General features: G+C 42.2%; 1 protein-coding gene across 1 annotated transcript; it reads left to right on the top strand.

Moving 5' to 3' along the window:
- Positions 1-5,715: 5,715 nt before the first annotated feature.
- On the top strand, positions 5,716-12,532 carry LOC131951635 (uncharacterized). The gene is made up of 3 exons (XM_059313977.1): positions 5,716-6,258; positions 9,650-9,858; positions 10,642-12,532. The coding sequence occupies exons 1-3, from the start codon at positions 5,929-5,931 to the stop codon at positions 12,236-12,238; spliced, it is 2,136 nt and encodes a 711-aa protein (XP_059169960.1). The 5' UTR covers positions 5,716-5,928; the 3' UTR covers positions 12,239-12,532.
- Positions 12,533-12,663: the final 131 nt, after the last annotated feature.

The following is a 12,663-nucleotide window of genomic DNA, read 5'->3' as shown; positions in this document are numbered from 1 at the left end:
AAGACGTAACTGGGAGGAAGAGTTTAGTTTTTTTTTTCTACTTTTCAGTAATTCATAATTTGTGAGTTCGACAGTACCAATGCTGCCACTAAAAATATTTCCTTTAAAACACTACCCCCCCCCCCCCCCCCGTGAAAGCAGCCTCCTCTTAGTTACCTCCTCTAAGTTTAAAATCGTTTCAAACTAAATTATCTGCCCCTAGTAGCCGTCACCAAACCCTGCTCTACGATTGTAAAATGTAAACATTTAGCGTGAACCACAGCTCACCAGACCATGTGAGGTGGGGGGGGGGGGCGGTAGCGATAGAGAGGAAGAGAGGGGACTGCAAGGCGCGCTTGCAGCTTGTTTTCTACTGTCTCCCAGAAGAGAATTATATATATAGATTTAAATTTACTTCCTCTTCTACTGATGATTAAGATTTGTTTTACTTTTTAAAAATGGATTACGTCACCTGGTACTAAAATAAATATAATGGAGTCTTATCCATATAGTTTATTTTGTGAAGTTGATGTGTAACATTCAACCTCTTTGCAAGTTTTAGAATTTTACGTTAACCCAACTTTAAATCCACTCAAGTACTTAGACAAAATGGACGTGAATTGGTCAAGTTGGAAATAGCGCTTTCACCCAGGTCCCACTTCACGGCCGGATGATTCAAACGGAAACAAAAGTTCATCAGTTGGCTGTGGTACTTGAAGAGTTGGCTGTGCATTTGTTTCATGGTAGTTGTGATGAGCACCGTGAAGTAATGCCTGATATGTAGGCCTGCTCGTTAGCCTTAATTTAATTAGCACCGTGAAGTAATGCCTGGTTGATATGTAGGTCTGCTCGTTAGCCTTAATTTAATTAGCACCGTGAAGTAATGCCTGGTTGATATGTAGGCCTGCTCGTTAGCCTTAATTTAATTAGCACCGTGAAGTAATGCCTGGTTGATATGTAGGCCTGCTCGTTAGCCTTAATTTAATTAGCACCGTGAAGTAATGCCTGGTTGATATGTAGGTCTGCTCGTTAGCCTTAATTTAATTAGCACCGTGAAGTAATGCCTGGTTGATATGTAGGCCTGCTCGTTAGCCTTAATTTAATTAGCACCGTGAAGTAATGCCTGGTTGATATGTAGGTCTGCTCGTTAGCCTTAATTTAATTAGCACCGTGAAGTAATGCCTGGTTGATATGTAGGTCTGCTCGTTAGCCTTAATTTAATTAGCACCGTGAAGTAATGCCTGGTTGATATGTAGGCCTGCTCGTTCGCCTTAATTTAATTAGCACCGTGAACTATGCCTGGTTGATATGTAGGTCTGCTCGTTAGCCTTAATTTAATTAGCACCGTGAACTATGCCTGGTTGATATGTAGGTCTGCTCGTTAGCCTTAATTTAATTAGCACCGTGAAGTAATGCCTGGTTGATATGTAGGCCTGCTCGTTCGCCTTAATTTAATTAGCACCGTGAACTATGCCTGGTTGATATGTAGGTCTGCTCGTTAGCCTTAATTAAATCAGCACCGTGAACTAATGCCTGGTTGATATGTAGGTCTGCTCGTTAGCCTTAATTTAATCAGCACCGTGAACTAATGCCAGTTTGATATGTAGGTCTGCTCGTTAGCCTTAATTTAATTAGCAGTGAACTAATGCCTGGTTGATATGTAGGTCTGCTCGTTAGCCTTTATTTAATTAGCACCGTGAACTAATGCCTGGTTGATATGTAGGTCTGCTCGTTAGCCTTAATTTAATTAGCACCGTGAACTAATGCCTGGTTGATATGTAGGTCTACTCGTTAGCCTTAATTTAATTAGCACCGTGAACTAATGCCTGGTCGATATGTAGGTCTGCTCGTTAGCCTTAATTTAATTAGCACCGTGAACTATGCCTGGTTGATATGTAGGCCTACTCGTTAGCCTTAATTTAATTAGCACCGTGAACTATGCCTGGTTGATATGTAGGCCTACTCGTTAGCCTTAATTCAATCACAACCCTTGGGAGTAAAACCGGCACTTGTACAGTATCCTCGCACCCACAACATGAACTACTGCCGTGTAGGTAGAATGTATGGGCCAGTGGCGTAATTAACGGTTACCAGTGGTCCTCCCCGGAAAATTTAGTCCGCCCCCCCCCCCCTCTAAAATTTTAAGTCCCCCCACCCCCGGAGAAAAAAGTCTGAAAGAAACACTGCTTGCTACGTCACTGGTATGTGTACATCGGAATCTATAGCTATATAGACCAATCTATAATTTTAAACCCGTACAAGATATTCCATTGGGGATAACTGAAAAAAAAAGGCGGGGTGTGGTGGGGGTGGATTTATGACGAAGTGTGACAGAAGAGCAAGAAAGTATGCCCTACATTCTAATGCTGAATTATGACAGTTATCTCGTTTTTTAGCTTAGATTTTATAAATTGTAATGGAACAATGGCTTAATCAGTTACCATTTTAATTTAGAAGGGGGGTGGTCGGTATACTGAAGTGTGACGTCGTTTAGGGGGGCAGAGAGGGTCTGACTATGACTAAGTATAACAATAGAGGGGAGGGGGGCAATCAGCTAATTAAAAGCGAGACGTCAATTGTTATTTTTAAAAAAAATCATTATATAATGTATTAATATCATAGCGCTCCTTTTGCCTTGAGAGACATTGAATATGCGCCCAGAGAAGTAAGCAGAGGCGTAGCGACCCTTCCCGGGGACAAACTTTTCGATTTGTACCCCCCCTCAAGATTTTGATTTGCACCCCCTCTCCCCCCCCCCCTCAAACTTTCGATTTCTACCCCCCTCAAGATTTCGATTTGCACCTCCCCCCCTCAACCTTTCAATTTAATTTTCCAACCCATTTTGGCGCCCCCTAAGGTCGGCGCCCGGGGACATATGTCCCCCTCCGCCCCTCCCCCCCCCCCCTCGCTACGCTACTGGAAGTAAGATGTCCTTTTTTTGGTACAAGATGTGTTATGGCAGATCATGCCGCTTCTGGAGTGGCCATCGCTGCTACAGTTATTGCAGATCATTGTTTACCATTTGGGCAGATTTGATCCTTCTTTTCCCCTTAGAGACTACCTCTCCCCTTTTCCCTTCAGCGATGAGGGTGCCAGTCCGCACGGTCAGTCTCCACAATGTCCTCTCTAGGGCCAGTTGCTCCAACATGTGTTCATATATGTCTGCGTGCATCAAGTCTCGTTTGCAGACACCTCTGTAATGACACAATCATAGAATAATTATTTTTACATCAATCTTCAGCTGATTCGTAGATGAATATATTAACAGGCTTAAGTAGAGCTTTACAAAAGAATATCAAACTTGAAGGTTTGGGGTTGACCTAATAAGCCATTAAACTTAAAGTTCTTATGTGATTTACAAGAGAAAATATCGACAATGTAATAGATAAAGGGTCTACGACATTCGGGCATTTGTCCCATTCGGGCAAGTGTCCATTCGGGCATTTGTCGCATTCGGGCAAGTGTCCATTCGGGCATTTGTCGCATTCGGACAAGTGTCCATTCGGGCATTTGTCGCATTTGGGAAATCGGCCTTCGGGAAAACGGCATTCGGGCAAGTGTCTTTCGGGAAAACGTCGGGCTCCCATAGATATATTATACAACACAACGCGCGAACCAGTTCAAGCAGTTCTTGGGGGTGTGTCGTTTAATTTTAAATTGTTTACAGTGTTGAAGATGTTATTATTTATCGTTAAACTTGTTAAGTTTTCTTTATGAAATGAGGTTTTTTTTATCACGTGAAACCTTCGTCATTACAAAGGTCAATACAAAAGTAAGGGACGTAATTTGGTGCTGTAATGATAAGTAAAGGACGTAATTGGGTGCTTTGATGATAAGTAGGGGAACTAATCTGGTGCTGTAGTAAATGATACGGGTTTTAAATGAATTACATTCTACATTAGAAGTTCCCATTTAATATAGGAGCAATGTCCTAATACAGTTGAGTGGCCATATCCAAAAGTTTTAGCGGTGTCACCACCTTATCTGGTGTTACCACCTCTAGTGGTGTCAACACTTCTGCTAGTGTCACCACCTATGCTGGTATAACGACTTCTGCTCGTGTCACTACCTCTGGTGTCACCACCTGTACTGGTGTCACCACCTGTACTGGTGTCACCACCTTTACTGGTGTGATTCTGTTCGGGCTCACATCCCTCGTTCCTAAAGGTGAAAAAGTATATATTTTCTATATAAATTCCATTTCGTTCGGAGGTGGGGAAAGGGGGGGGGGGGGGCGATAAACCTTCGGAAAGGGGGGGGGGGGCGCAATGAGATGCCTGGAAGAAACTCTGGACCCCCACCAGGTGTGACTCACAAGACCTGTACAGCGCCCCCTATCTGATTGATGTGGTGATGTTTGGTTTCCCCAGATCCGGCTCGTGGATTAATTAATTATTTGTTAATTAGCCAGTCAAGTTTTTATTTGCCAATGTAATCTTTTTTTTATTAAACCTGGCTGTGTTTTGTTGTGTTTAATTAAGAACACCGACACACAAGACATACATTAAAAAATTAATGACGTCATGCCAATTAAATGAAAATATAAAAGAAACAACTAATTCAATTCATTTGCTCTCAATTGGCTGAACAAAATTAAAAGAATGACTGCTTAAAAATATTTTTTCTTCTCGCTTATGTTTTCCCATATTGAAATAATAACCATAATTATAGCTTTAAACCCAAAAATGACACTAACCCCAATCCAAACTTAAATCCTTACTCTAAAAGTGATATAAAATGTATGTATACACATAACGCAGCGGTATCCATGTTGGGATGCCCCAGATATGAGTATATATATATATATATATATATATATAGGCCTATATATATATATATATATATATATATATAGGCCTATATATATATATATATATATATATATATATATATATATATATATATATATATATATATATATATATATATATATATAGGCCTATACATATATACATACATACATATACACACACATATATATATATATATATATATATATATATATATATATATATATATATATATATATATATATATATAGGCCTATACATATATACATACATACATATACACACACATATATATATATATATATATATATATATATATATATATATATATATATATATATATATATATATATATATATATATGCGGTTTGGTGACACCTTTTCCTTTCTAATAAAAAACCGCTTGTTAATTTTATATCCCTTTTGATGCACATTACGTCTTCTGGGGTTGGGTTGTAGCACATTACGTCCTTTAGGGTTGGGTTAGGGCATATTACGTCCTTTAGGGTTGGGTTAGGGCATATTACGTCTTTTAGGGTTGGGTTATGGCACATTACATCTTTTAGGGTTGGGTTGTAGGCCTAGCACATTGCACTTCCCTATGCTAAGGCTTTCACAATAACACTCATCTATCAAAACACAGTTTCTGGTTACACCTTAAATAATATAGGACTAGTATTTAATTACTAAATGCTGGAAGAAAATTCCCACCGTCCACGCATCAACATAATTAATCATCCCTAATGATAATTGCTGTCGGTTATGACCAATCACTTAGTAAATGTTGTAAATAGAATGGTGAGCCGCTTTTTCAATATAAGTATATATCTTGTTTAAATCACAGCAATTCAAATATATATCCTAACAGTATTGTGTTGTAAAATGTAGGCCTATACGTTCTTTGTAAAATAATGAAGTGTTTACAGTATAAAAACTAGTTCGTCTCGCCAGTAGAAAAATAAAACAACCAGCAAATTATAAAATAAGTGGTTGTTTAGGATAGCCTCCCTTTGTTTGTGAATAGCGTTTACAAGTAGTGTACAAACTGGACATGACGCGAACGGCAGTGAATCAGCTGGCTGTTGACTTGGTAAAAAAGTTGTGTTGGATTTCAAGAAACCAGTAAGGTTATTGTTAGTTGTTTACAAATCAAATAGAAATGGAAGGCGAAATTTGTTATTCCGAAAACTTGGAGAGATTCCACAACCTGACGCCACAAGAGCTGTGGGAACACGTCTTAGATGAAGAAAACAGCGAAGTCGTGAAGAAACTGCCCACGTACATTCTGCTGGCTATTCTAATGCTGGTCGGGTTGCCAGGCAACGCCTTGGTGATTCTGGTGTACGGTTTCCGGTTTCCGCCTTCGACCACCAAGAGCTTCATCATGGCGATGGCGTCGTTTGATCTGCTGAACTGCCTGCTAGGGATGCCGTTTGAGATGGTGGACCTGAGGAAGGATATAGATCTGGATATCCCCGCAGCTTGTAAGGTGGGTACTTCATTGCTTGCAGAGTTTCAGAGTTTCTTCCAGGCATCACAGCCCCCCCCCCCCCGAACGAAATGGAATTTACATAGAAAATATATACTTTTACCATTGTCCGCCCCCCCCCCGGAAAATGTTGACCCCCCCCCCGAAAATATCAAGAGCCCCCCCCCCCCCCCCGCGTTGAAAAAAGTCTGGAAGAAACACTGATTGCTTGGAACTTACGCGTCCATTCTTTGATATATTTTGTCTTCTAGACTTGGTGATGTTGTTTCTTTCAGACATTTTTTCTTCGTAAAGAGGGTGGGAATTTTAAAACTTGCATGGATAGGGGGCGCACTTAAATGTCTGGTGTAGGTAGCAGAGATTCCTCCAGGCACCTCTTCGGTGGGGCTTCGCCCCCCGAAAAAAGTCTACCGCCCCCCCTCCCCCGAACGACATGGAATGTATATAGAAGACATATACTTTGAGCAGTGTCTGCCCCCCCCCCCGAAAGTATCAAGTGCCCCCCCCTCCCCCCGGAGAAAAAAGTCTGGAAGAAACACTGGTAGGTAGCGGACTCTGGTTAATTATATCATCATTATTGTCTCGTTCGTGCCCAAGACACAAAGTATATTAAAAAGTATATTAAAAGTATATATCTTCTTCTTCTTCGTTCTTGATTTTAGTGTTGGAAGGGATCCCCTCCAGCACAATTAAGTATACGTGTCAACTGGTTATGCGCCATTGAGGCTATTGACTCCGATTTCAGCCTGCTTTTCTTTTTGGATTTGCTTCCATAGCCTTTTGTCCAACCAAGAACAAACTACAAGGCAGCAGTTGTTTGACTGTGTTGTCTCTCCTAGAATAGTGGCTGTCCCCAGCTAACGAGCCTCATTTGCCCGAGGGTTCGAACTCGAGACTTACGGTTTAGGAAAAGTATATATATTATAATTAGATTTTTTTCCATTTTGTTCTATTGGGGGTGGGGAAAGGGTGTACGTGCTTTCTTTTTTTGTGTGTAAATGTGAGGGAAATAAAATATTTACTTTCAATAGACATGCGTTGATACTATACAGTAATTAATAATGTTAGGGCGTGCATTAGGCTGTTACACAACATGGTTTTAGGTAGTGAGTTTACTTGGGGTTTAGACTTTTGAACAACACACACACACACTTTTTATAGTACAGTGTGTAAGCGGGGTACGAACTAAATCCATTCACGATCCCTCTCTTAACCGAAAATGTCCGGTTTAGAAAATAAATATTTAAAAACAAGCGGGGATGGATCAGACACGTTCAGAAAAAAAGGCAAGTCTTAGAGCTTAATGCACAGGAGATGTGACATAAAACGCTTAAGAACATCAAGAGTTGAACTGATAATTCAGGGAGATGGGCGAAGCTGGAATGACATGGTCTTTGGTGAAGACAAAAATCCTATAATTGAGATAATGATTTGAAGATATATTAGCAAATTTTTAATACTTTTTTTTTCGGGACGGTGTGGTCTAGCGTGGAAGAGCGTTATACTGCTAACTCGAAAGTCTCGAGTTCGAATCCGGGTTAATGTTAATTAAACGTCTCTGAGTCCGTTAAGGAAAGTAGAGGTCACAGAAACAAGTGAACTCTACTTGCCCCATGGACCACCAGGTTCGAAAAGGGAACTTTATTTACTATATAGCTTTTTAACATAAAATATTGCAGCGCTTCATTCCAAAGTTTAAAAAAAATTCATTTCGGCTTTAATCTAAAAATATCAATCAAAATTATTTTGATTGTTGCGTTAAGGAATTGTAGCTTAAGGACACAGTGCGTTAAAGAAGTTGCTCAACGTTCAAGAATGTCTAAGGTGGTGATCTGAAACACGGTTTGTAATGAGAGTAATGTTTTTGTTATTACTTAATACGTGCCACGCGCCTATGCGTCATAAATTGTTGCATACATAGGTTTAAAAAATTGTTACAAACATTGTATTTGGAAATTTTCAATTGTAAAGACAATTATATTAATATAAACATGGTGGGAGGGGGGAGGGATTTTTTAAATAGGGTTATGTAAGTGAGAACAATTTGGTACCTCATCGTAAGTAGGTTCGGTGTTTAGGTCTAACCCAAAGTGTTCTTTTTCTATTTTCTTCTTATTTTCTCCTTACATACTTATGATATTTTGTAGATTCGCCGACTCACAATGTGTGCCGTATAAATCCTCTTCATACAAAACGTACGGCCTATATCTTTCTAAAATAATTTCCTTTTTATTTAAGTAATTTTGATATTGCTTATATTTGCCTTTATATTTATAGAAATAAAATTGTTTGTTCCCCCCCCCCCCTCAACCCCACTTAATTTAAAATTTAAAACTTAACCAACAACCACTTTCAAACAATTCACTGTTAACAAGCTGATTCTTGTCTAAAGTCCAACTGGCTGTCATTAATTTAAAAACTTAAAAAAAACCCATCAATTTGTATACCAGAGCTCACTTTAAAAAACTCCGGAAGTGACCTTTACCCCTCTTTCACACATTCCTGTTAGTTAATTTTCTTCTGTGGTTGGCTACCAGCTCAAGTGGAGCGATTCCCAAACTGTATAACGCAACCCACTACGGGGAAAAGTTTTAAAGACCTACAGCACACAAAATGAATTGTGTGCTATTTTGAAGTTGTGGAGATGGCGTGGTCTAGTGGTAAAAGGCGCGCTTGATAATCCGATCTCTAGATTGCTACGAATCTTAACATGTATAACGACAATAATAATTCTGAATCGAATATCCTCCCCTTCCTGTCCGCACGCGACCACTTCATTTTAAACGAGCCCCCCCCCCCCCCCACACACACACACAACGACATCAACAAGAATTTCATAGTTGTCTCAAAACTCACTTCAATTACACTAATTCAATAAAACGTATTTTGTATGTGTATCTTACAATGACAGTAGTTGGTATAGTTATCCCCCCCCCCTTTTTAATATTCCCTGCCCACATTACTGTAAGCACTAATCTATTTAATCACTTGTTGAAAAAGTACGTATAGGTAGAGCTACTAATTACTACGAGCACTAATTGGTAATGGAAAAGGACAAAAACTCAACAGCAAATATCTGAAGGGGGAGGTGGCGCTGGGTGGGACAAACATGGCAAAAGGCTAATGCGCACATGACACGTCCGGCACCTGAGTGGCACCACCACGGGGGGGGGGGGGGGGGGGGGAAAGTGAGGTCGCCCGAGACAGACCTTGAGGTGAAGTCTTCTAGAATAACTGAAGTCCTCAAAGATGTCTTAGAAGACGGCAAAAAAAAGCCGATGACCGGACTAATTGGAAAATACTGGTTGAGGCTCGAGCTCCATATAGAGCAGACCAAGCTAAGCTAGTCGGCATAATTACTAATTACTACTAATTTAATTACTAATTACAGGTGATGAGGTTCCTGGTGTCCCTCAGCTCTTGTGGATCGGTCACCGTCCTGGTGGTGGTTGCCGTTGACCGGTTCCGGCGGATATGCCAGCCGTTCCGGAAACAGATGAGTGTACGTCAGAGCAAGATCCTGGTGGGACTGATGGTGCTCTTTTCCTTCGTCTTCTGTAGTCCAGCGCTGGTGTTGTACGGCAAGCAGACGGATTACAGGTGAGGGGTGGGGTGGGGCAGTGTGAAGGTGTGGGTGTGGGTAGGCTGGGTGGTGAGGGCAGGGTGTGAGTAGGCAAGATGGTGAGGGCAGGGTGTGGGTAGGCAAGATGGTGAGGGCAGGGTGTGGGTAGGCAAGATGGTGAGGGCAGGGTGTGGGTAGGCAAGATGGTGAGGGCAGGGTGTGGGTAGGCAAGATGGTGAGGGCAAGGTGTGGGTTTGCATTGTGTAGGGTGTGGTTAGGGTGAAGCTGAGGGAGTGTGTTGGGAGACAGGGTGAGTGAGGGTGTGTCTAGGCAGGATGTTGAGGGAGAGAGTGGCTAGGCGAGATGAAGGTGAGGGAGGGAGTGGGTAGACAAGGAGGGTGGTGAGGGATGGTGTGGCTTGGTCAGGTGAAGATATTGCCTGTAACAAGGCTGACATGCAAGGGAGGGTGCAGTGAGGTAAACTATAGGTAAAGAATAGTATCAATACATGCTTCAGGGACTATGAAGCAAGAATGACGTAGTTAGGAAGTTTACATGTGAGTATGTAGTAATGCGGGTTTCATTGTACATACAATGGAGAATAAAACTAGGTAGGCATTATGGCAGTAAGAACATGTCAAGCACTCTGAGCAAAATTCTGACAAAAATCCCCTTCAAATCGTGTAGTCAAGGGAATAGATGATCTCTTCTTTCTTAGCCTTATAAGCCTTTGCTTATGAAAGTGTGCATTAATTTTTACAGATTTACGCCAAAATAAAAAATAAAATGTAGCATTTAAATGTGTGGATATTTTTCACCAGGTTGAACCATACAGTCCACGAGTGTTCCATAGACGACGAGTACCGGGGCTCCATACTGGCAGCGGGGTACCAGTACCTCCTGGGTGGTACCTGGGTCGTCTGCATCATCGTCCTCATCGTCATGTACGGCTTCATCATCGTCAACATCCACAACCAGAAGAAAAGACGCCGCACCCTCTCGGCGCAGTCGTACGGCAGCATGCCTGTTTTACCACAGATCACAATCTGCCTCACCAACACCAACCACAATCACAAACCTGACCCGGTCACTACTGAAGTCATTTCGTGTTCCCGAGATAAGGTCCTGACGTGTTCGAGAAACGGGAATTCCACGATTTACTCTATCAACGACGCGGACCTTCAAGAGGAAGACTCGCATCACAACTCCACATCTCTTCTTGTTAAAGATGGCGTCAAACTCTCGCGATGTTCCGAGTTCAACAACTCCGTGAAAAGACTCTTCTCGCGAGATGTTAATCCCGTATTTGACGATGAAAAAGTAGAGACTCCTGTTGATGATAAGATTGTGTATGATGACGATGATATCATATCGATCCTTGAGTGTCCAGTCAGGTCTACGTCTGTCGTGACTAAGACAAGTTTAAATAATTATCTTTCCGGGTCCGTGGACACGTTCCCAGCATCGAGAAAGGTCTCGAAAGTTTCTTATGATTTAGTAGACAACCAAGAGTATGTTCCGGAAAGATTCAGAAAAATGGGGCATACGTTCGGACGGTTTCGACCTTGGGATTCTGAGGAGGCGATGCAGCCCCGGGAGGAGGTGAGGGGGAGGGAGTGGGCGTCACACAGCACCCCCGGGATAGACGAGTGTGGGTACAGCAGCACGGTCAGACGCGCTTCGTCAATGCCGGTGTTGATTGATTACGTCACTAACACATCACGTGAGCAGGCGCAGTCACGTGATGACTGTAACTACGACGACTGTTCGCAAGAAGCGGATCGCTCATCTATCAGAAGCCGGAACAGCCTGAAACACTCGGCGTCGGACGACTCCCTGTGTTCCATGCCAGGCAGACCACGTGACCTGCTTAAACCAACCAAACTCCGAGCCGCCAACGTCACGTGGGACTCCATGGAAGTTAACCCTTCAACCACCAGCAACAACTCCGCCTTGCTAACCAGCGCTAAGCTTAGCTCCTGCTCCACGACCTCCATCAACAAACTCGGGGTGAGCAGTTCCAGATCAGCCAGCGTGGCCACAACCTCGAACAAACGCCGGAAATCTTGCATCCGGCAGATCCGAACCTCCCGCGTCACCATCATGATGCTCCTCGTCACCCTCGGGTTCGTCCTCAGCTACCTCCCCCACCTCATCGTCCAAATCTTCTCCAACCTCGCTCCAACCTTCGTTATGAAGATGCTGTGTGTACGAGGGAGCTACTACATCGCTCACCACTTCTTCAAGCGGTCGTTCTTCATCAACAACGCCCTCAACCCCGTCATCTATAGCTTCTACAACAAGACCTTCCGGTCCAGGTGTATCCGCTTCATCAAATCCCCCAAACATTTACTCAGTGGCGCCACCCACAGTGTTGAAAACGGGCTTTCCCAATCCCAAGATAACGACACCTCGTAAACCTCTGAGGGCTGCTAAGTAGGTCACCAACCCGTTCTACGATTCAATAAAACCTGCATGCGCCAAAGAACTGTTTATTGACCTACTTACCAGCACTATAGGTACAGCTGTATTAATCTACAGCTGACCCTTATATACTTATATCATAACCTAGACTGCCTAAGTATGAATGAACTGAATGCTTCTTCGGTTCTTCATATTCCAAACAGAAAGATTAAAAACAAATGTTTGGAAACAATAATAATATGGCTCCATAGGAGACCATTTGATGATTGTGCATTGGATATCCAAGCACAAAGCTTCGCCCCTTAGTTAAAACGACCAGATGTTGCCCTAATATGAATAAACATGAAGCTTCTTCAGTTTAGGCGACCCCATGCCAAGAACAAAGACTAGAAACATCCATGAACAACAGTTTGTTTTTT

Source organism: Physella acuta, unplaced genomic scaffold, assembly GCF_028476545.2.
Source record: "Physella acuta isolate Inbredline_101_S28 unplaced genomic scaffold, ASM2847654v3 ptg000819l, whole genome shotgun sequence".
NCBI classification, from domain to species: Eukaryota; Metazoa; Mollusca; class Gastropoda; family Physidae; genus Physella; species Physella acuta.
Note: the sequence above shows the minus strand (reverse complement) of the source record. Positions and strands in the feature narration are given on the sequence as shown.

Coding starts and splice junctions, on each gene's coding strand:
- LOC131951635 (XM_059313977.1), top strand. CDS start 5,929: ATGGAAGGCGAAATTTGTTATTCCGAAAACTTGGAGAGATTCCACAAC. Junction 6,259..9,649: donor ATATCCCCGCAGCTTGTAAG/GTGGGTACTTCA, acceptor TACTAATTACAG/GTGATGAGGTTCCTGGTGTC. Junction 9,859..10,641: donor GGCAAGCAGACGGATTACAG/GTGAGGGGTGGG, acceptor ATTTTTCACCAG/GTTGAACCATACAGTCCACG.